We start from the raw sequence: 20,039 nt of genomic DNA, 5'->3' as shown, positions 1-20,039 counted from the left end.
GCTCTCGGATTTTCCACTATTAGTCAAGCCCTGCTTGCCCCACCTGCCTCACAACAGGGCCTGTCTGTGTGAGCAGGGCAAGGAGGGGAGGCTGCAAGGTGCGGGGGCCCTGTGGTGTCAGACGCTCCCCCAGCACGCTCCTGACAGGCAGCTGGAGATTTCCAGCCTGTTGCCTGCCACAAATGGCAAGAGGGGTTGTTTTTTTCTTTGCTGTTTATTGCACTTCAGAGGAGAAAAAAGAAAGGAAACTTTTTCCAGTTTTCAAAATAAACAAGACCGGTCAACAGGTTGGGAGAGGGAAACACTTCAAGAGCCTTTGAACCAAAAAAGTGAAGTAGAAAAACTCAGCCATATGCCTCCTGCATCTGAGGCCAGCCAATGAGGAGGAAAAGTGCCCTTCCAATCAGCACCTTATATTCCCAGTAAGAAGCATCAACATCTACACATCCCCTTGATATGTGTGAGCATGTGGAGTTATCGAAAGGAGCCAAACAGCCTTGAAACGGGCTCTTAAGGAAGGAGGTTTCCAAGTGAGACCAATCCCTTGCAGAAGATGCACTGCTTTCCCAGTTTTAAAAATCCAGCAGCTACTGAATCTTGTTGTTCCCCTTATAGGAAGAGATGGAAGGTGAAGTCTCCTCAAGCACAGATCTCTGCTCTTACTCAAGGCTGCCTTGAATCCCAGTGGCTAGAACAACTTTTGGCTGGCCAGCCTCCAGGAAAGGGTGTACAGCCCAGGGCTGTAGTGCAGCAGAGCCAGCTGACCCTGCATGACATCCATCACTGGGTCAGTGGGACACTCATACGGCAGCTGGGAAAGGCTGCGGGTCCCAGCAGATAACCAGAGCTTTTCAACACAAACACCACTCGGCTCTTCTCTCTGCAGCAGCCAGGATGTGCCAAAAGGATTCAGATGGACAGTCCTGCACAGGAATGTGTGCCAATGGCTTAGTCCCAGTTACTTTGCCTTCTCTTTGGATGACTCACTGCTAGCAGAGATGATTAGAGCTACTCTAAGTTCAATCCTGCTGACATCCAATGAGCTGGAAGCAGGGTACACTTGGAAAAGGCCCTCGATCACAATCCTGGGTCCCCCTGCTGGTTTTCCAAACCCAGATTCACACCACAAGTCTGTCCGTGCCCTCAACACAGGGAAAAGGGAGAATCTGGTCTGGAAACCTGAAGAATGAGGGATGATTTGGGTAGCTGTGTATCACTCCTGCTTCTTGTGGTGCCAAGAGGTCCAAAGGTGCAGGAGTGCAGTGTGGGGCAATGAGGTGGATAGAAGGGTGCAGGCAGCACTGCAGGAGCCTTGTTAACACTACCGAGATGGCATCAGTGCACAGAAGGGAAGGCTGCACATGCCAGGAGGTGCTGAGAAACCACGTAGCAGGGTGCAGGCCTCCCTGGGTCACTGTGGTGACACATGGCTGCCTGATGGCCCAGCTGCCCTGGTGCATCAGCTCCTGCAGCACAGCTGCCCTCCCGCCTGGCCTGTCCCCATCCCAGAAATGCCGTTTAGCTCCAGCTGCGGTTTGGTGGCTGTGACTCCATCTGCTGCAAACAGAGGGGAAGCCGGGATGCGCTCCCACAGTAGGTAACAAAGAGCCAAGAAAGCAAATCAAGCTGTCATTTTCTCCTTGTGAGGGAAGACCTAGTGCCTCCGGTCACGGCGCTTCCCTCCCCATTGTGGGACTAACACAATGATGTCAACCATTTGCGGCCTGCAGAGGGGATTAGGTTTCCCCAGGAGAGGCTTTGGAGAGCTCTCCTCCACCTTAGATGGGTCAAGTGTCCCCCAGAGCCCAAGAATTAGGAATGGCATCCACCGGTCTCAGCAAACCCTCTCCTCAGGCACTAAATGAGTGTGGCAATTAACCACTAGGGCTGGAGAGGGGATCGGTGCTGCTGACAGGGCAGGGAGATGTGGCTCATTGTGACTGTGGTCTCCCAGGGCTGCAGGTGGGTGGCAGCTCCTGTGCTCCTAGAGTTCAGCCCCCATGTTGCCCTAAGCTTTGACTCAGTTTCCCTGCCTGCAGAACAAGCCTGACACTCATCGGAAGGGAAAAAAGGAGAAAAACTACAAACCCTCCCTGAAGGGGGACAGATGCTGGTTGCTCACATCATTTTTGATATCTTCTGAGCACCCAAAATTGCAGGAATTGTAGTGTTCAGGGGGGAAAATGCATTGCCACTACTAGGACAGCATCCCCACTCGCTCAGCCCCACTGCCAGCCAGCCCTTTGGAGGCTATCCCACACATTGACACAGTATTTGGCACAAAGGCAAGCACCCAAATTCAGACAACCCAGGAAATTAGGTGTCGGCACTCACTGGGAAAGAGCTGTCAAGCTGTCTTTCTGAGGCACTTCACTTTTTTCTCTTCGCTGCCTTGTAGTCAGCCTTGGCAGCTCTATCTATAGGTGTCTTCAACAGCTCACTGCCCCTCGCACGCACGCAGCAAATGGGAAATCACAGGAAGAGCAATGATTGCCCCAACCTCAGTCTGCCGCAGAACAGCAGACGCACAGATTGCAGGTGGCTTTTTGTTCCTGCTGAAAATTATTTGGGAGACGCTGCAAATTTGCACTGATTTCAGCAATCAGTTTCAGACCAAGCAAAGCAACTCAAAGCCTCAACCAATGCTGGAAAAAAAAACAACCCATGGATGTGATGACATTTGGTTGCTGTTCCTGCAAGAAGACACTTGATTTCTAAGCTTATTTCATTTTTTTCTGAAGCAAAAAGAAAAAATGCTCATTTTTCTTAAACGACACAGAAATAGTTGGAAGTTAAATATGACGTTATGTTCAAACCCAACATGGTTTTCCTCCAACTTTTTGGTTCACCAAAATTCACAACAACAAAAACATCTCCCTGGTTAGGACAAAACATTTTGGTTTTTTTTTCATGTTTTAATTTGACAGAACTTCCAGAGAACCAAAAAACACCAAGCGATTTGCTCAGCTCTGCTCTAAACAGCTCCCAAAGGAGGGATGGTTCCCTCTTCCCACTTTGCCTCCATAACAGCTGTTGCTTGAGCAGCCACACACAACTGTTGTTTCTTTCTTGCTGGCTCTCCCTGTGTTTTATCTGTCCTCTCAAATGCAAGTCCCACAAACTGGTTCTGCTTTTATCTGCTGCTCATACCGCACTGATCTGCACATTGTTTGTGCCTGAAGTTAAGTAACAGAAAGTGTCTCCCTTGTATCACTGGAGTACTTTGAGACCAACAAAGACGCCTGTAAACGCAAGCAGCTGGTCACTTTGCTCGCATGGCACAACAACGGGCTGTCAGCGAACGTAAATAGAGACACACATTATTAATGATATATAACATATGGCCATGGGGACCTTCCCCTGAAGCATCCCAGTCCCCATCTCTCCAAGGTCTCCATTGACAGCAGCATTTCCCACAGCATGGGCTCCCTGCGAGGCACAGCTCACTGTGGGTGACATCCTCTGTCTGGGGAGCAGAACAAGATGGATGTCTCAGAGCTACCAACCACCCCCCCACATCCAGCATCACCCCACCAGCTGCCTACCCTATGGGTCTCCTCTCAGCACTGAGCACACAACTGCTGCTTGACAAGCAGAAAGCCCTGCATGACCCAATGGGGCTGCCAGGACACAGCTCTGCATTCCAAGGAGACATGAGAGCAGAGCTGTTTCCTCTACATGCCCCAAAAGCCTCCCTGCCATCATCCAGCACGTTTTCTTGCCTAAATCTCACCCTCTATCTACAAAGTATTAGTGGGGCCAACCTGCAACTACTTTCCAATTGCAAAGTCCTCAACCATCAAGACAAACAAGGTCTTATTTACACCACTGTACTCGGGAAACTGTGATTTTTGCCTCCATCCCTCGCTCCCCTCGTCCCCCCTTTACCACTCTGTGTTTTCCCTGCTGCCTAATGAGCCCTCCAGAGACCTGAAGGTATAAAACTCGTTACAGCTCCCTCTGCGCACCCGCATCAATAAACGAAGGCGCACGGCACAGAACGGGAGGGAAGCTGTCACTTTATTTCACCATGAATTACAAAACCACTTTAAAGTCTAGCACTCGGGAAAGGGCCAGTGAGAAATTGCCCCTAATACAGATAGGGGTTTTCTTTATGTTCCGTGCCAGAAACTTGGCAAGGCCTGGGCTTAGGCAGTAATATAATCTCACTGCCTGGAGGGAGTGGGAAGTGGGGACGGACACTGTGAGCTTGTTGTATTCTGTGGACTTACGTTCCTCATCCCTTTCCAGGATTTATTCTATTGCTCTGTACGGCCCCACGTGAAACAGGGAAATACAAAGAAGCAGAGCAGCTCCCTAACCACAGCCACAGCACGTGTGTGTGTCTCCCACTGATATCCAAGTGAAAACAAGCAGCTATTTGCTGCCTGCACGTGCCTGAGTTTGTGTGTAAAGCACTGAGTATAGGTGTGTATGCCCCCATGGGGGCTGACCTATAAGCTGGAGGGCACCCAGGACAGCACTCTGCAAGTGGTTAACGCTGCTGTGCTTCTACGGCAGGCAGAGGGAGAAGAGGTGACCTCTGGAAGGGGCTGTGCTGAGCTGGCAGCTCTCACATGCGGGTGAATGGCGGGGCTGGCAGGACCCAGCCAGCTCTGCTGCTTTGGGAAATGAAATACCCCCTGTATCAGCTTCTTTTGTCAGCCAAAAGCAGTGCAGAAAAATCCAGCCCTACCACCCAAAGCGTGCAAAACACTGAAGAGGAGGAAGAGAATAAAACCTGGCGGGTGCCCATTCTCTCATTTTCCACCACATGTTCCTGTATAATGAATTGCAATCCCCACATCGGCCCTTTGGAGGTCCTGGGTGGATCTGAGCACAACGACTGGGGGACTCTACCTTGAATGGTTTTTCAATGGGAAATCACAGAAAGAAAACAACTTGGAGAGAACGGCACCACATTGCTGGAACAACACACAAAGACACTACAAAACCCAGGAGTTATTTCCTAAAGGGCAAAAGACCTTCTCCACACATTCCCCTTCACTGGATGAACCATGGCTAAATGATGGTTTGTTCACTGCACACAAACATATAGTGAGGGATGTAGTTAGCACAAGTGCCAGGCACTGACCTTCACTCTTTGAGGGTTCATCCAGTGCTGGATGTCCTGCACGGTCTCATTCACACGCAGGAGGATGGGCTCATGGCTGTGGTCCAGACACGAGGTGGTACACTCTGCGCCTGCACAAAAAGGGAGATGATAAAGCTACAGGACAAAGCACACAGCTCCTCACCCTTCCAGCTGAAGGACAGGATTAGGGTTCACTTTTCCTAAATTGCAATTAGCAGTCAACCGTAACTATCACATATCTTCTAGCCACACATGAAATGCTGAGTACAACTCTGAATCTCAGCAGACTGCGGGGGTGACAAACACACCAAGGCCTTTTTGTACGAGCTGTATATCTAGGTATGTCTCTGGGTATTAACTCCAGGGAAGGGTTCAGGTTTTGTTCTTTCAGATCATCAAGAAAATATGAAGTTTCTTCCCATTTTGACTGCTCTTTCAAGCGATGGGGCCGATTAAGGTAAGGCTGCCAAACTCATCACCTGTGACATGACATAATCCCATCGTTTCATCTGTCAGACTGATGGACCTTCAGTAACAGCCCTTCTTGATGCGACCAAGCCTAATGGTACTGCAGGCAAACTATCACCTAAGTCCCATACTTGATAAGTAGAATGCAGAGAGGTAATGATGGCTTTCTTCACACATAAACCTGTTTTTTCTCTGATTAACTGTCATACCCAGTGGGAATCCTGTCCTCCCTTTATTAAAACATGCTGTGATCCTCTACAGCAATATCCCAGAGCCCTGTGGTGACACAACCATAAGCCATAGTGTGTTGGACCATTACCGTTTTCCCCCCTGGAAAATCACTCCTGAATGGCACAGCTGCTGCAAACATGTCATTAGGATTTCTGCACTCCCATCAGCACTGGGGGAGGAATTAATCTCTGCACTGGTTTGGAGAGCTGAACCATTGGCTGAACACACAGCTCAGCCTGGAAGGGCAGATTAGGTGTCTGAGGAATTACCAAAGGTGTGCAGGATTCATAGTGACCATGACTGGATGCTATTATTTTCCCCACCTGCATTTGTCCCCTCACATCTTCCCTCATGGAGGAGTCAATGGGAGAGAGCAGACCTTGCTCAGCCAGGGAGGCTTGGGCAGCACTTGGGGTTTGTTTTGCTTTTCTAGCACAGATGGTAGCAGCTCCATTGACTGCTGTGTAAGTGCCCATAGACACCAACCCAACTGCATGGGAACAGAAGGAGCATGACTTCTCAGAAGGCTTCCCAAAACCACACACGTAGGCAAAAACCTTTTGTGGTTTTGTGATGTTCTTTGTTGCAGCAGAATAGTGCTTACAGCCAAACACTTTGCTGCCTCTCCTGCTATCAGAAAGGCTGGGGGGGGGGGATGCAAGAAGCTGGGGGACAAAGTTAGGACAGCTGCCCCACACTGACCAAAGGGTTATCCCATACCATATGGCATCACAGTCAGCAACAGAACAGGGGTAAAGGAGGAGGAAGGTGGGGGCGGGATGGGGATACTGGGAATGATGGCATTTGTTTTCCCAAGAAATCACTATATGTGACAAGCCTTGCTTTCCTGGAAGTGTCTGAACATGTGTTTGCTGATAGGAAGCAGTGAATGGATTCCTTGTTTTGCTTTTCTTATGCACACAGCTTTTGCTTTATCTAGTAAGCTGCCTTTATGTCAACCCATGACTTCTTGTACTTCTTTCTGATTCTCTTCCCCATCCCACTGGGGGAGAGCAAGGGGTCATGTAGTGCCAAGCTGCCTGTGGGGTTAAACCCCAGCAAAACCCCAACAACCTGCTCCCAAAAGGTGATGCTGGACAAACTAACAAAGCGTGTGGTATGTCTCCATCTGCTGAGGATAAGAGCCAATGGCCGCTGTGCCCTCTGAGAGCTGCTCCTCAAATCTTCACAAGGATCCCACCCACTTCCTGACCTCTATAAGGGCTGCAGGGTCTCAGGACAAGGACACCAGACCCCACATCAAGGCACAGCACTGGTGGCCAAGCCAGAAGGGCAGCTGTGGGCCCTCATCCTCCCAGCCCCCAGCTGCTGCTCCCCCCCCCCAGACCAGAAATCTGAATTTCTCTCTTTGCAAAACCCTGGTAGGTAACCTCATCTCAAGGGTAAAACACCTCGCCACATTAAGAGCTGCCGCAGCCCGCTCACCACCTCGCTATTTACACTTACGGAGAGGAGCGAGCCTGAATTGTTTTGATATACGATCTGTAATTGGCATCATTACAGAGCGATGATCTCATCCAGGTCGTGTTCTCCTCCCTGGGGAGGGAACACAAGGCAGCTCACGGTCCCTCGCGTGGCTGAGATATAATGAGGGAGCTGCAAAACGAGGAAATTTCTCCAAGTTCAAAGGGATGGGCAGGGAAAGGGGGGCTGGTGTGGGGCTGCAGAAGGGGCCTTGTGGGGCTGCTCCCCTTGCAACCCGGGCAGCAGGGGTTGAAAGTATAATACAGTGTATTTTTAGTATGGAATCTATGCCTGGGTGACACAAAGCCAAACTCAAAACATCCCCCAAAGCTCTCAGCTCATTGCAGAGTGACCCCAGAAGGAAGGGACAAACATCCTCACGTGGGCTTCTGAACAACTGGCATACCAAAGGGGACACTCAGTTGGTCTCATTCCCTCTGGAGAGAGCTGAATGCTCCTGCTGCTTTGCTTCCCTGCCAGCACTCTGCTTTTTGGCATCGAAGGTACGTGTGTGTGTGTGTATAGTTGAAAGAGATTACAAAACTGTCAGAGCAAGTGCAGGTACAACTTCTTCCCTTACTCTGAGGACTGGATGTGTCTCTGGTGCAGCCTGGCTTGCTGCTTGGCCAGCTGGCCAAGAAGGGACATGATGAAACTGGGAATGCTGGAAGGAGCAGGCAGTCAGCACATTATGTGCTGCCTGGCCTCCTAAAGCATCGCCCCAAAGCAGCTTCCTGCCCTCAGCAGCCCCTCACTCAGGTAAATGGCTCCATGACAGAAAGCGACACCAAGGACTGCAGACTCCCTCATCCCTCCCTCTTCCTCACTCCACATGCTCACATACCTATGCCGTATCCACTGGAGCACTGCAGTTTCAGGTGGCTGTTGAGCTGTGTGGGCAGAGCACACTGGCCCTGCATCTCCCTGCAGAGATGAAAGGAGCCGCTCCAGGTGCCATCCTTCCGGCAGTGAATCACATTGCTTCCACGGCCCTGGGAACCAGACAATAAGGAGATAACAAGGACGGTCACAAAAACAACAGCAAGGACAGCAGACACAGGGTGAGAGGGGAGAAGTGGGCAGAGCTGAGCTGGGAGCAAAGCTCTGGAGCTGGGAGAGCCCCAGGACGGACTGCCAGTTCTGGGGGGCAAGGAAGGACTTCTCTGCTGAATAATAAATAAAAGGAAGGCTGTGTTGTACACAGAAGCACACACACACCTCCTCTATGCAATGTTATGCTTTTACAAGGTCTTTACAAGGTCTCTACATTAAAACGGATCCACTCTAGCTGCAAAAAAAAAAGGTGCATTCACTCCACCTGCCCTCTTTCCTCTCGCTGAGAGGTTCATGTTGACTGCAGACAACCTTTCCCTCTTCCATTTTCTAACTAGTTGCAACGTATTTAACTCAAAAAAGAAAATATCCCCGATGGCCATCTGAAGGAGGAAGGGAAGTGGCACACAAGAGGGTTGCTTAGCAGGGCAGAACGTGTTCTTTAGAGCTTGGCTGCCTTGAATGACAGCAAGTGAAGCAGCAGAGACAGACCATGCACAGAGGCAGGTGTAAAGGAGAAATAAATCCTCTGGTATGGGAATGGGCAAGGAATGGAATATGACATTTCTCTTGTAGAAAAGATTCTCTGTACAATACTGAGGAATGAATACCAAAGTCCAGAGAGAAATACCATGCCCTTTAGAAACAACAAAGCAGTGTGCAGGCAATCTTTTGTCAGATCTATCCACGTGGCATTGGGGAGTTCTACACAAGCTGTTGTGCAGGAGCTGTGAGTCTCACTGATACAGGGCAGTGGGGACATGCAACAAGAGGGTGCTGGGGTTGGGCTCCAAGACTCCCACAGTGACACTGCTCAGTGCAAGAACCAGACAGGACTCTGCTTCTCCTTGTATTGTTGCCTTCAGTCTACTGTCACGGGCATAGGTAAATCTAAGTAACCCATGACACCACCCTGCTCTTGGAGATTGGGCTGGATATCTCTGGGGATGCTGTAGTGTGCTCTCTATATAGGGATCCCAGTTCCACCACGGATGCTGAACTTGCATTTGTAGCTTCTTCCTGCATCCCATGCCCCTTGTTGCATGGGGACTTGCATAAGTCCCTCATACAGATATTGGAAATTGCACTGCACTCACTGTTAACCTTGTGTTTGATATAATGATGCTTTTTTTGCTCAGCTTTGGTGATGAAAACAATGTGTAGTGAGATGCAAAGTGGTCTCATTGGCAGATTACTGCATGGGAGATGCATTCCCTTCTCAAGACATCTGGCCATTGCCGGACATAATAAGAAAACATTATGAAAGCATAATGGAGCAGATGGACTCAGGATGTGATCCAGTTTGGTGACTCCCACCTAAAGGTCAGTTTTGCAGAGCTCAATTAATTTAGATCTGACCACTTACGTGATGTGTGCAATGTGCAGAAATGGCAGACCCTTGCTCTGGGTGCCAGGGGAGGTACCTGCTTAAATGACCATTACAGTCCTGGTGATTAAGAGATGCCATCTGTAGAGCTGAGTAATGACCTTTCAGCACAATGACGATTTCAGGAAGAGATGGCTAAGTGATTATTGAGCACAATTTGCTGTCTTAGGAAGCGTGTTGCACTTCCATCACAGTTTGCACGCCGGGGTTCAACTATGATTTCTAAAGGTGAGCCATGAAACCTGATTCACGTTCCTCAAGTTGTTTGTTCTCGAGGGCACTATTGTGTAGTTTCTGCTATGTGCTCAGAGATCCCAGGATATCCATTGCTATAGTAACATCCTGTCCATCATCCCCTGACCTGCAAAATCTCTTGTGAAAATCCCTGCTGGGTTTCTTGCTTGGATGCAATGTGCATTATCACCTTATATAGCTGAGAGAGACTTAGTGGGGTTTAATCCTTAAATAATTAACACCTCTCAAGTGGTTCTGGCTTGTGCCAGGAGTCCTCCTTCTTCTGTTGTCTGTTTTCTGGGATATCTGGAAATACCTTTCTCTGTAAATCCCTTTCTTTGGATGTTATCTGCTTCTCTGCTCGAGGTGCTGTTGCATCCAAGCAGTCACTACAATCTTCCTTACACTGAACAGAGATGTAGCTGTATCTCTCACTTCCCACAGGTCATTTGTTGATATAACCCTAATTCCAATCCCTGCCTCTCTCCACGTCTAGCTCCTTCCAAAGCAACCATAAAGCCCTCGTACCATTTGTTAGTGCCCTGGTGCAGCCAGGCTGAGAAAGCAGAGATGCACAGAGGTGCTGCATCCCAGAGCTTCCCACCCAAACTGCGTCCATCTGTGCATTTCCTACTTGTCATAAATTCACAGCAACCAAGCCAAACTTCTTTAGGGTGCTCTGATACACAACCCTAAGCTCTGCCTCTCACCCCCATGAAGTGGGCAGGACAGCTTTTGCAGGGAACAAATGTGGTTTTCCAGCCTCAGAAACCTCACTGCTGTTTCTGCTGTAGCTGTGGATTTTAATGCCTGGAACAGGTATCAGAGTTGGGTTTTGGATCACTGTATGTCACAGCAGGGCTGATCCCTTTTTCACACACCCTCAGGACTGATATTACAAGGCTTTTGACAGAGCACTGTGCTCTCCGCAGTGCATGTAGGAACAGCAGCTTCTACATCCCCACTTTCTCTTCCCCAGCATATGAAGCAGAAGCAGCACTTCTGGGAGAAATTACTTATTTCACGACTATAATTAACTCTGGTAAGGAAAACGAAGCATTTCAAACATGATATTAAAGGCCAGACCTTCTTTATCAGTGAACACAGCTCCTAGGTAATCAAAGGCAACGTGCTGATCTATGCCAGCTGAAGCTCTAATGACTAATGACACCTTGCAGCCAAAAAACCCACTAAGGTTTAGACAGTTCACCTGAGCAGCAATAAACCCTATAACCCATCATAGAACGCACACATAACAGTATCAGGAAAAAAAGAACTGGAGAGAAAAGCAAAGTGAAACAGAACGAACAAACAGGACGAGGGCACGCACCTCATACCCACTCATTACTACTTCTTTCCTCTTGCATTAACGTAATACCAGAAAACATGTTTGATTACACCTATCTACATCATAGAGACACTAGAGCAGATTTTCCAACCAATTACTTGTCCAGCCAGTCATTCCTCACTACTCCTCTATTGTTAACATTTAATAAATACCATTACTACAGTCTTAAAAATACTCCCAAGCTTTCTGAAGCAGCTCTCTTCTACTACTTTAATCACATATTTCCCTTCTTCATCTCTCTGCCTCTGGTCTCAAACAATCTCAAGGGAGGTTTGGTACTTTATCCCTCCATGATCTCAATCCTCAAGGACCGTAAGATAAAAACTCACTTTTATGGTATAAGATAGTGAGGATAAGAGAGACTCACCGACTGACTGTCATCATCTTCACACTTGATCCTGCACTCACTGTTGAACTGGAAGCCATTGGAGCACTGGTAGAGCCCGTGGAACTTGGAAGGTGGAGGGTCACACGTTACAGGCACACAAGCACCCGGCAGCCACGTGCCATCCTGAGTGCACTGGATTTTAAAGGCCCGCCTTCCCATGCAGAAGAAAAACACAAGACCATTTAGTGAGCAGCTGAGTCAGCTAAGAGCCTTTAGAGCTGCTGAGTGCGAGTAGGTGTGGGGGATGAGTGTGCTTGAGCTTTTAACACCTGGGGAACAAATCATGAATCTGCGTCATGAGGTCTCCAAGTGAAAATAATGATTATTTGCAAAGCCAACATTCAGCCTGAGCTCTTTCGGCCTTGAAAATATCTCCTACAAAACTCTGCTTCCCAGCCTCATGGGCTGCGGTTGGTTTGAAGTGGGTTTGTACCAAGCCAGAAGGACAGGACAGGACAGTACAGTACAACTCTTTCCCATTCAGTTTCAAAGGGGACTCCCCCAGTCTGCATACCAAAGAGTATCTCTAAGGTAATATCTGCTTTTGAGCACTGGCAAAGACTTACAGAGAAGCACAATGGAGTGAGGTGCCAAATACCCCCTTAAAAGAGCTCAACTATCTTCATGTAGGAAGCACTCAGTGGTGTTCCCTACAGCACCCTGCTATAAATTACTCTTTTTTCTTCAAAATCTTTTTGACCTGTGGTTTTCTGAATCATGCTGACTGTGTGGCATTACTATTTTACGTACTTCCTTGATTTTCTGGAGGATCCAGGGACATGGTAACCTGGTTTGCATTTGTACTTGCAAAATGAGCCCACTTTGTGCTTATCTTCTAGGCAACGAGTAGTCTGAAGATCTGCATTAGGGACAACGGAAGGTGCTCGACACATCAGTTCACACAGAGCCTCTGGAAAGGACCACAGCCCATCGTCCATGCAGGTCAAGTTGCTGTTGTTCCCTGAGGACAGAAAGCAAAGCTATCAACCTTAAGTCAGCGTTCACTGTCATGACATTCTTCATTCTTCTCCTGTGTTCTACCCGTTCACCAAATCAGTTCTTTCAATTTTGAGCCTTTTGGAGTAGCATCTGTTTGTTAGCATTACAGTCACTACTCCAACACACTGAGGAGCCCTTCCCAGCTGAGGACTCTCAGTCCTTGGGGAATACTGTGATAAATATGATGCATAATACTCATTAGAGACTTGTTTTCCTTAGGAAGCTTTCCTGGCCAGCACCTCACAGGTAAAAGGTACAATAGATTTCTTTGCCTCTGCTGTGACCTTCTTGACTTCACAAGGTTAAGCTAAAAGTAGCTTTGTCTCATTGCACTTCACATTCTTTGTTATTTTATACTTTATGCTAAAAAGGAATAAGCTTTTCCTAAGAAACAAAACACAACTATGAGCCATTAACCCTTCAAAAATCCTTAATACTCTATTGAAATCCTCGAGCATTGCTGCAGGAACTCTTCTCAACCCACAAGGCGTATTTTCAGCAGCCAGCCAACTTTGGTGTTATCCAAAATAATACTGACAAAACTTCAAACCCCAGAGCAATGCCTCCTCCTTGAGAGGAAAGGAAGAGAGCCTGGGCACGATGTTGGAATTCAAAGAAGAAAACAAAAGGCTCTGGAAGGCTCAGGAAGTTATGTGGAGGAGCCCTCCTGCCCTTTCCACAAAGATAAGAGAAGTTTCATTAAATCAGCCCTGGCTTTCTCTCTCCCCTCCCCAGCTGCAGATGATTGCAGAGGTATTTTGAACAGCAGAGAGCTCTTTTCTGGAGCACCAGCGTGCTCCTCTGACTCATGCAGCAGCTCTGCAGACCAGTCATGGTGATATCATACTACCACTGCAATGTGATAAGCTGTGACATTACCGATGGGGCTGTCATGACGTCAGTGATTGAATTAGGCATGAGTCATTTGAACGCCATTCTCCAGAAGTTTAGTGGCAGTATCTATTAGTCATCACCGATGGCTGTACACCAAGTGGTGCCATTAACTTACAACTCACAGAGTGTCTGGACAAGAGTGAAGTGATGCTGAAACCCACAGCTGCACTCTCTGACCCAGGGTGGGCTATGGGTCCTGCAGCCACCCCTGCCAGAGTCACCAACTCTTGTTGGTCACAACTTCTACTCTCTAATGCTCAGCCACTTGGATGCTTGGGGTAATATTACATGCATGTGAATGGAAAAAGGGAATTCTTTGATAAAAATCTCTCCCTTGAGCCTTAGCTTTCACTGTGGGTTGGCTTCTTGCAGTTACCTTCCCAAGTCTGAGTAAAAGAATTGAGTACATCGGTTATATATAAAGAAATCAACAAACATATCCTTTCACCAAAACATGGAATACTTCATGTGCTTCTTCTGCAATGTGCAGTGAATCCTAGCAGAGGAGGTGACACCGAGTGTACAAAAAGAGCTTATACAGCAATTGTACCTGAGTCAACAACAGCAGCTAAGATTACTTTAGTGCAAGGTGACATGTTTATATGGCTTTAATGTTCTTCCAAATTAACTGTGACAAATTTTCTTGTTTCCTAAGGATCGGATCGGAAAGGTGAACTGACAGTGAGCAAATGATTGGATGGTGCTGAGCAGGATGGGGATGCTTCCAGCAAAGCAGCAGGGAAAATGGGGGAGAAAAAGAGAGAATGTAGCAGAGAATGTTATTTTTAAGAATGAGAACTCGCAGAGATTCTCAAACATGAAGAGAAAGTCAGAATTAGAGCAAAAAGAGAGGTATGATGGATCAGGAAAAACAGTGATGGGGGACTGTGCCACTGGGATGTGGAACTTTTCAGTCTTTTCCCTCCTTTTTAGGCACGTGGAGGAGGCATAGAAGGGAGACAGGCACAGAAAAAAGCAAAGGCATAGAAAAAGCTGAGAATTCAATTTGATTGATCCCCATGACTTCTCTGTGTTTTGGTTGTATGGAAGTAATATTTAGCGTCGTTCCTGCCCGGCCAGCCACGATCAAGCAAAGGTCAAAGGAAGGTAACAGAGAGATGCAAAGGAACTCAGCTTCTAATATAAATAAACCTTCCCCAGACTCTCATAATTCTTCATACTTAAAATATCATAAAGAATTCTAAAGAACAGCCAAAGTAACATATATAACTGGCATCATTCTGTGCTAGCTGTGCAGTTATGCCCAGCTCAATACCCTCTGTTACCTTTCAGAAGAGCAGGAGGTCGGCACGTGAAGGAACATTTCTTGCCATAGGTGGTCCCCTCACTGCAGTTGAATGTGGCTGGGTAGACGTGGTATTGGTCTGGGACACCGCAGTCCACGGGCTCACAGCTCACCTGTTTGCTCCACTTCCCATCCGTGCAGGTCATGGTGATGCTGGACTCCATCTGGAGGAAGACATGAGAGACCAAAGCTTTTTAAAGCCTATTAACACTGATTTTGTGTCTGACAAGTAAAACAAAGTCACTAGAGTGCCCACCACCTGACAGATAGACTCTTCCTGTAGGATTTTGCAATGGATGGACCCAAGAGCCTGGGAGGGACAGGAGAAAGAGAAACATGAGAAACACAAACCCAAAACACTGTGCAAGGGGAAGATACCAGCGAGGAATCTGACCAAGCCATACGGCAGCGCTCCTTTGTCCCTGGGGAATATTTTACTCAGGCTGGTACGCTCACAGGAGATTTGCACCGCCAGCCATTGATCTGGCTTTATAAAAGGAAGGGAAATTTTTCTAGCACACATCAAAGAGACCTGGATTCCCTTTTTGCAAAAACACCCTAATGGTTTCAGCAGAAGTTCAGACCTGTCTCTCTTTGATATATGGTTGCATTCAGAATGGAAAAAGCAGTCCCAGAGCTGAGAAACTGGACACTTCCCAAGTGGGCACAAAACCCCTTTTCTGGACCATGCAGTTTATTTAAACAGGGAGCACCGCTGATAGGAAAAAAATGCCTTTTCTACACATTTAGAGTAGCACATCTGGGGATTCGTGGAACGCTCAGGTGAAATGACACTCTGTGTTCTCATTCCAGTCACTTTGCTCCCCAGTGGCTCTTAATTCTTTATTGTCCAGTGGATTGTTTGCACTGTTATACATTTATATATACTCTGTAGCTAGATGATGACTTGAAGATGCCTGTGCTTTCAGGAGGTTGCTGTGTAATTCCAATGGCCACAGGAGAAGGGATGACAGCATATTCCCATGTCTTCATATTGCACGTGCATAGCAGCGGCACCACACTTGTGCTCCAGGACACAACAAAGCCTGCATCCCCCCCTCAGCTGTTGTCAAGTTGTGCTCCAGCACTGTGGCTGCAGGGTACCTCAACAGCAGGAGGTTAAAGCATAAACCCAAGGGGCTATCCAAATATAAAGGAAAAGTCATGGGACTGGGACTGTATCCTTATTCCACACTTTATGTGACAGAAGCCGAGGTTTTCGAGGTCAGACGTAATAATGAGACATTTTAGAACACGTCTATCACTAAGCAGCATAACTTCAAGTGATAGGAGTTCATGCACGTAGCAGAACATAACGGAGCCAGCTTCCCACCATGCAGCAGGATGATGGCTTTGTTTGAAAGTGCAAAGGACAACGCTACCATAGAAAGCATTGCAGATGGCACCTACTGGCTTACAGCTCCACCTTCCCCAACATGCCACTGGAAGGAAACACCTCGGGGTACTTGCATACAGCACAGCCCAAGCACTGCTGCCCTCGGATCCGGCTTCGGGTCTTTGTGGCAGCATCTGCGCTGCCTTTGCACATCTCCCACCTGACGCCTGAGCAGGCATGTGCCTGTTTCGCCTGTCTGCTCTGACAAGGTCACCCCGTGCACAGCAGTCCACGCGAAGCACTTGGTTTTCTCATCTGGTTTATTAGCTGTCACTTTGGGCACCTTGTGCTGCTTTGACTGGCATCGCAGCAACCGCTTCCCTTCACGTCCTGCCTTCCAAAAGAGGCTTAAGCAAGGAGGGAGAGAAGGAAAAAAGGAAAAAAAAAAAATAGATACAGATTGAAATGCAGTGGAGAGGATGCAAATTTAAACAAATCTGGTGTCAGAAAGATTTGTTTCTTGGGACTTTTAAGAGCTTGGGAGAATTCATGTCTCCTTCCTGCTGCCCGAGATCCCAGCTGGCTCCTTCTTCAAGCGATGCTTCACGTGTGAAGTTTCCTCTCCTTAAAAATGAACAGCTGTGCCCTCCCCTCTAAGTATTCTTCCACTTCTGCCCACTACTGTGCCTCTAATTGAACCCACATGAGCCTTGCTTTCTTTTCCTGGCATGATTGATGATGCCTTTGCACAACATTAGGGAGCTGCTGGGTTTTAAATAACACCTCTTGACCAGAGCAGCAGTGGTGGTAGCTTCAAGGAGAGATGACAACAAGGAACTGAATGAGCGGGGCTTTCAGTGAAGGACAAGGGGGAGGAAGGCAGTGAAAGACAAAGGGGGAAGCAGGAGAGAGAAGAAGAAAGAGCGATGGAGTTGTCAGGGGGCTGGGAGGACATTGGGGGAAAATGAAAACATCCCAGGATCTTCTTTGTGAAGAAAGATATGTGATGGCTTTGCCTCCATCAGTATGCCAGCCCATTTGTTGTTGTTGTTATCCCTAAATTAAGATGTGAGAGAGAGCCTCAGACAAAGAAAACAGCTCAGGTTTTGTTTTGTTTTAAGGACAGCAAATGGTTTCTGCTGCTGCGCATGGGGCTGATGCTTTTAGGGTTTGGTGACTTTGTGGAGTGTCACAGGGTTTGGGAACAGGAACTGCTCAAAAGAGCAAAGATGAATGAAGTTGTGTTTTTTTTCCCCAAGATTTTTTAAAATGGTGGCTTCAAGAAGACAAAGAAGCCAGAAGGTGCAGGAACTGTTAGGATGATCTTCAAAAAACCTTTAGATGTACAAGATTGATTTGAGATGTGACTCGTGCCCTTCCATCACCGAGGTGCTTTTGAAAACTTCGCTTTAATTCTCTGTTTGCCCTTTTTTCCCCCTTTTTTTCCTGCCTTTCAGTGAATTACAGAAGATGGATGCGGTTCAGATGCTAAACCAGAGCATCCTCACTTGCGTGCCAGTCATCACCAGCACTAATGCTTGGACTGCTCTTTGAGGCACTGCACCTCTCCTTCGTCTCCCTTCTACCCAAGAATGAAGTATCAGCACGTGTAAAACTCCCTTCCTTCCTCCCCCTTATGCAGCCTTCCTCACTGTCAGCTAAGCAAGAAAAACAACACTCTTGTCCCGCCAATCAGTCTAACCAGGACACACACCCAACTGAATGACAACAGTGAAAGACCCATCAGCTCTATGGAAAAGCTGGAAGTCCCACAAGCAGAGATAACAAGCCACGTATCCCATCTCATCTCCAACTGCCTGTGATTAGAAGAACCGAAGCTGGGAAAGATTTGTGGCAGGAGCACCATGCAATTCAATACAACACAATATAAGGAGTCCAAACCACAGATTCTGGAGTTGCTCTGATAGTTCATTTCTTGCATGCACGTTCCACAAATTCTGGCTTAAAACACCTTACAGAAAGAAATAAAACAAGATGATGGGGAAAGAAACTGTCTGCTCCTATTCAACAGATCTCTGAAGCACGTGCGTATGCTTGCAAACCATGTGCTGATAGTGCTCTGTTGATCAGGGACATCTCTAAGATGCTTCACTCCATCCCTGCACAGCACAGAGCAAATGAATCCATAGGGCTCTCAGATTGTATCAGTGGAAAAAAAGACAAAAAGTGCAATAGTAGAGAAGAGTGAGAGGAAGGATGTTGTAATAGGCAGTGAATCATATTAGCTAAGGGTGCTAAAAGCCTCCACTCCTGTCATATGAATCTGATCAAGGCTCCAAAACCAGACTTCTCAGAGAAGAACCATACACAGTTGGCTGAGCCTCCCCAAAAGGTACTTTCTGCATTTAAATAACACAGCTCTGGTGAAACACGTTTAAGCTGTTTTATTTGGTTTTGGATTCCTGCGTGCTCAATGTACAGATCATTTCCAACTATTTCCTGGTTCAGCCATTCAGGCTTGTTTGAGAACTTGTTTTCTGTTCTGTAAAATTGCTCAGCTGGAGCTGGGGTTCTGGTGCTGATGCCAATTAGGATGGAAGAGGCCCAGCTCACGGGGTCCTGTATTTGTTTTGTAATTGAGTTGAAAGGGCTGACTCATTCCCCTCCTCTCTGTCTCCCCTCTCTGGGAGCTCATGAAGAACATGATAGTTCACAAATACAGACAGGCTGCCGAGAGCAGCCGCCTGCCCCCAGCCCCAGATGTGTGTGCTGTCCCCACAACAGGCAGGGAGGTGCCAATGGAGGCCACCACCAACCCAGATGGCTCCTACTTGGAGAAAAAACTATTTGGATAAGGCCCCGTCCCATTGCTGAGCTGAGATTCTGGGTTATTTCTCAACTTCTCCACACCCATTTGCTCATCCATCTTTTGTGGCTCACACAAAAACATTAGCACAAACCTGGTTCTTGCTGAGATCGTCATCTCTCTGGACCTGCAGAATGTAGCCCGTCCTGCAGCTCACATTGCACTGGGCTCCATTGTACCATCCACCCCCCGTGCAGTTCAGCAACGCGTTGTCTATCTCCAGCTTCTGGCAGTCTGTGGCTTCACAGGAGTAATGGACACAGCTGTGGGGAGACAAGAAGTGGCATTTGCATTCAGTTCCTTTAGGTCATTCCAAAACCAGCAAGATTGTGTGCCAGGCTGCAGGCACATGATTGCACTCCGGGCCCACTCAGCAAAGTGGTCCTGACCAATAAACACACCCTTTAGTGGCATCTCCTGAAGGACTGGGGCAGTGGGAACAGTGATGACAATGAGAGCAAATTGCAGGTCTTGCTGCAAAAGGGAAGAGCCTGCCAAGTCTGCAGAATGGCTTTCTGTTCTGCAACACTCTTAGAGAGAAACAGCACAAACAACAGCACCACAACCTTCCTGTGCTGTACCAACATGCATTCGTACATCCCATGTGAGCAGTCCCCCTCCAAGAACAGCATTTGTGCCCCATCCGAGCTACTGCTGAAGTCAGGAGTGCCTGATACTGCCAGTGATAAGTGTGCATGTGTGTGTACATGGAGGAAGGGTTTCTCTTATCTCTGCGAAACTCGATAGGAATCAACACATCCATTTCATTCCACTTCACGGGGAACACCAAATATCAGCCGTGTAGCTGTGTTGATAAGCTCTTATCAAGCTCAGCAGCATGCTGTCATTTCAGATCTCTCTGGTTGCTGTCCTGCCATCCATAAAATGTTTCCCCAGATGGAAACTCACTGCTCTCTCGACAGTGAATTATTCTAACATTCAGCATAACTTGTAAAAAGAGCATTTTGTTTTATTCTTGTATACACGG

General features: G+C 47.7%; 1 protein-coding gene across 2 annotated transcripts in view; it reads right to left on the bottom strand.

Moving 5' to 3' along the window:
* The window catches only part of PAPPA (pappalysin 1), a 161,981-nt gene that overhangs the window by 20,986 nt on the left and 120,956 nt on the right, over nucleotides 1-20,039 (bottom strand). For both annotated transcript variants that reach the window (XM_015878745.2, XM_015878746.2), the window contains exons 14-19: nucleotides 19,146-19,314; nucleotides 14,869-15,052; nucleotides 12,440-12,650; nucleotides 11,669-11,840; nucleotides 8,124-8,271; nucleotides 5,096-5,205 (exon numbers count right to left, since the gene is read on the bottom strand). In XM_015878745.2, the coding sequence (XP_015734231.1) occupies nucleotides 5,096-5,205; nucleotides 8,124-8,271; nucleotides 11,669-11,840; nucleotides 12,440-12,650; nucleotides 14,869-15,052; nucleotides 19,146-19,314 (994 nt within the window). The remainder of the gene's footprint in view (nucleotides 1-5,095; nucleotides 5,206-8,123; nucleotides 8,272-11,668; nucleotides 11,841-12,439; nucleotides 12,651-14,868; nucleotides 15,053-19,145; nucleotides 19,315-20,039) is intronic.

Source organism: Coturnix japonica, chromosome 17 (assembly GCF_001577835.2).
Source record: "Coturnix japonica isolate 7356 chromosome 17, Coturnix japonica 2.1, whole genome shotgun sequence".
Classification (NCBI taxonomy): domain Eukaryota; kingdom Metazoa; phylum Chordata; class Aves; order Galliformes; family Phasianidae; genus Coturnix; species Coturnix japonica.
Note: the sequence above shows the minus strand (reverse complement) of the source record. Positions and strands in the feature narration are given on the sequence as shown.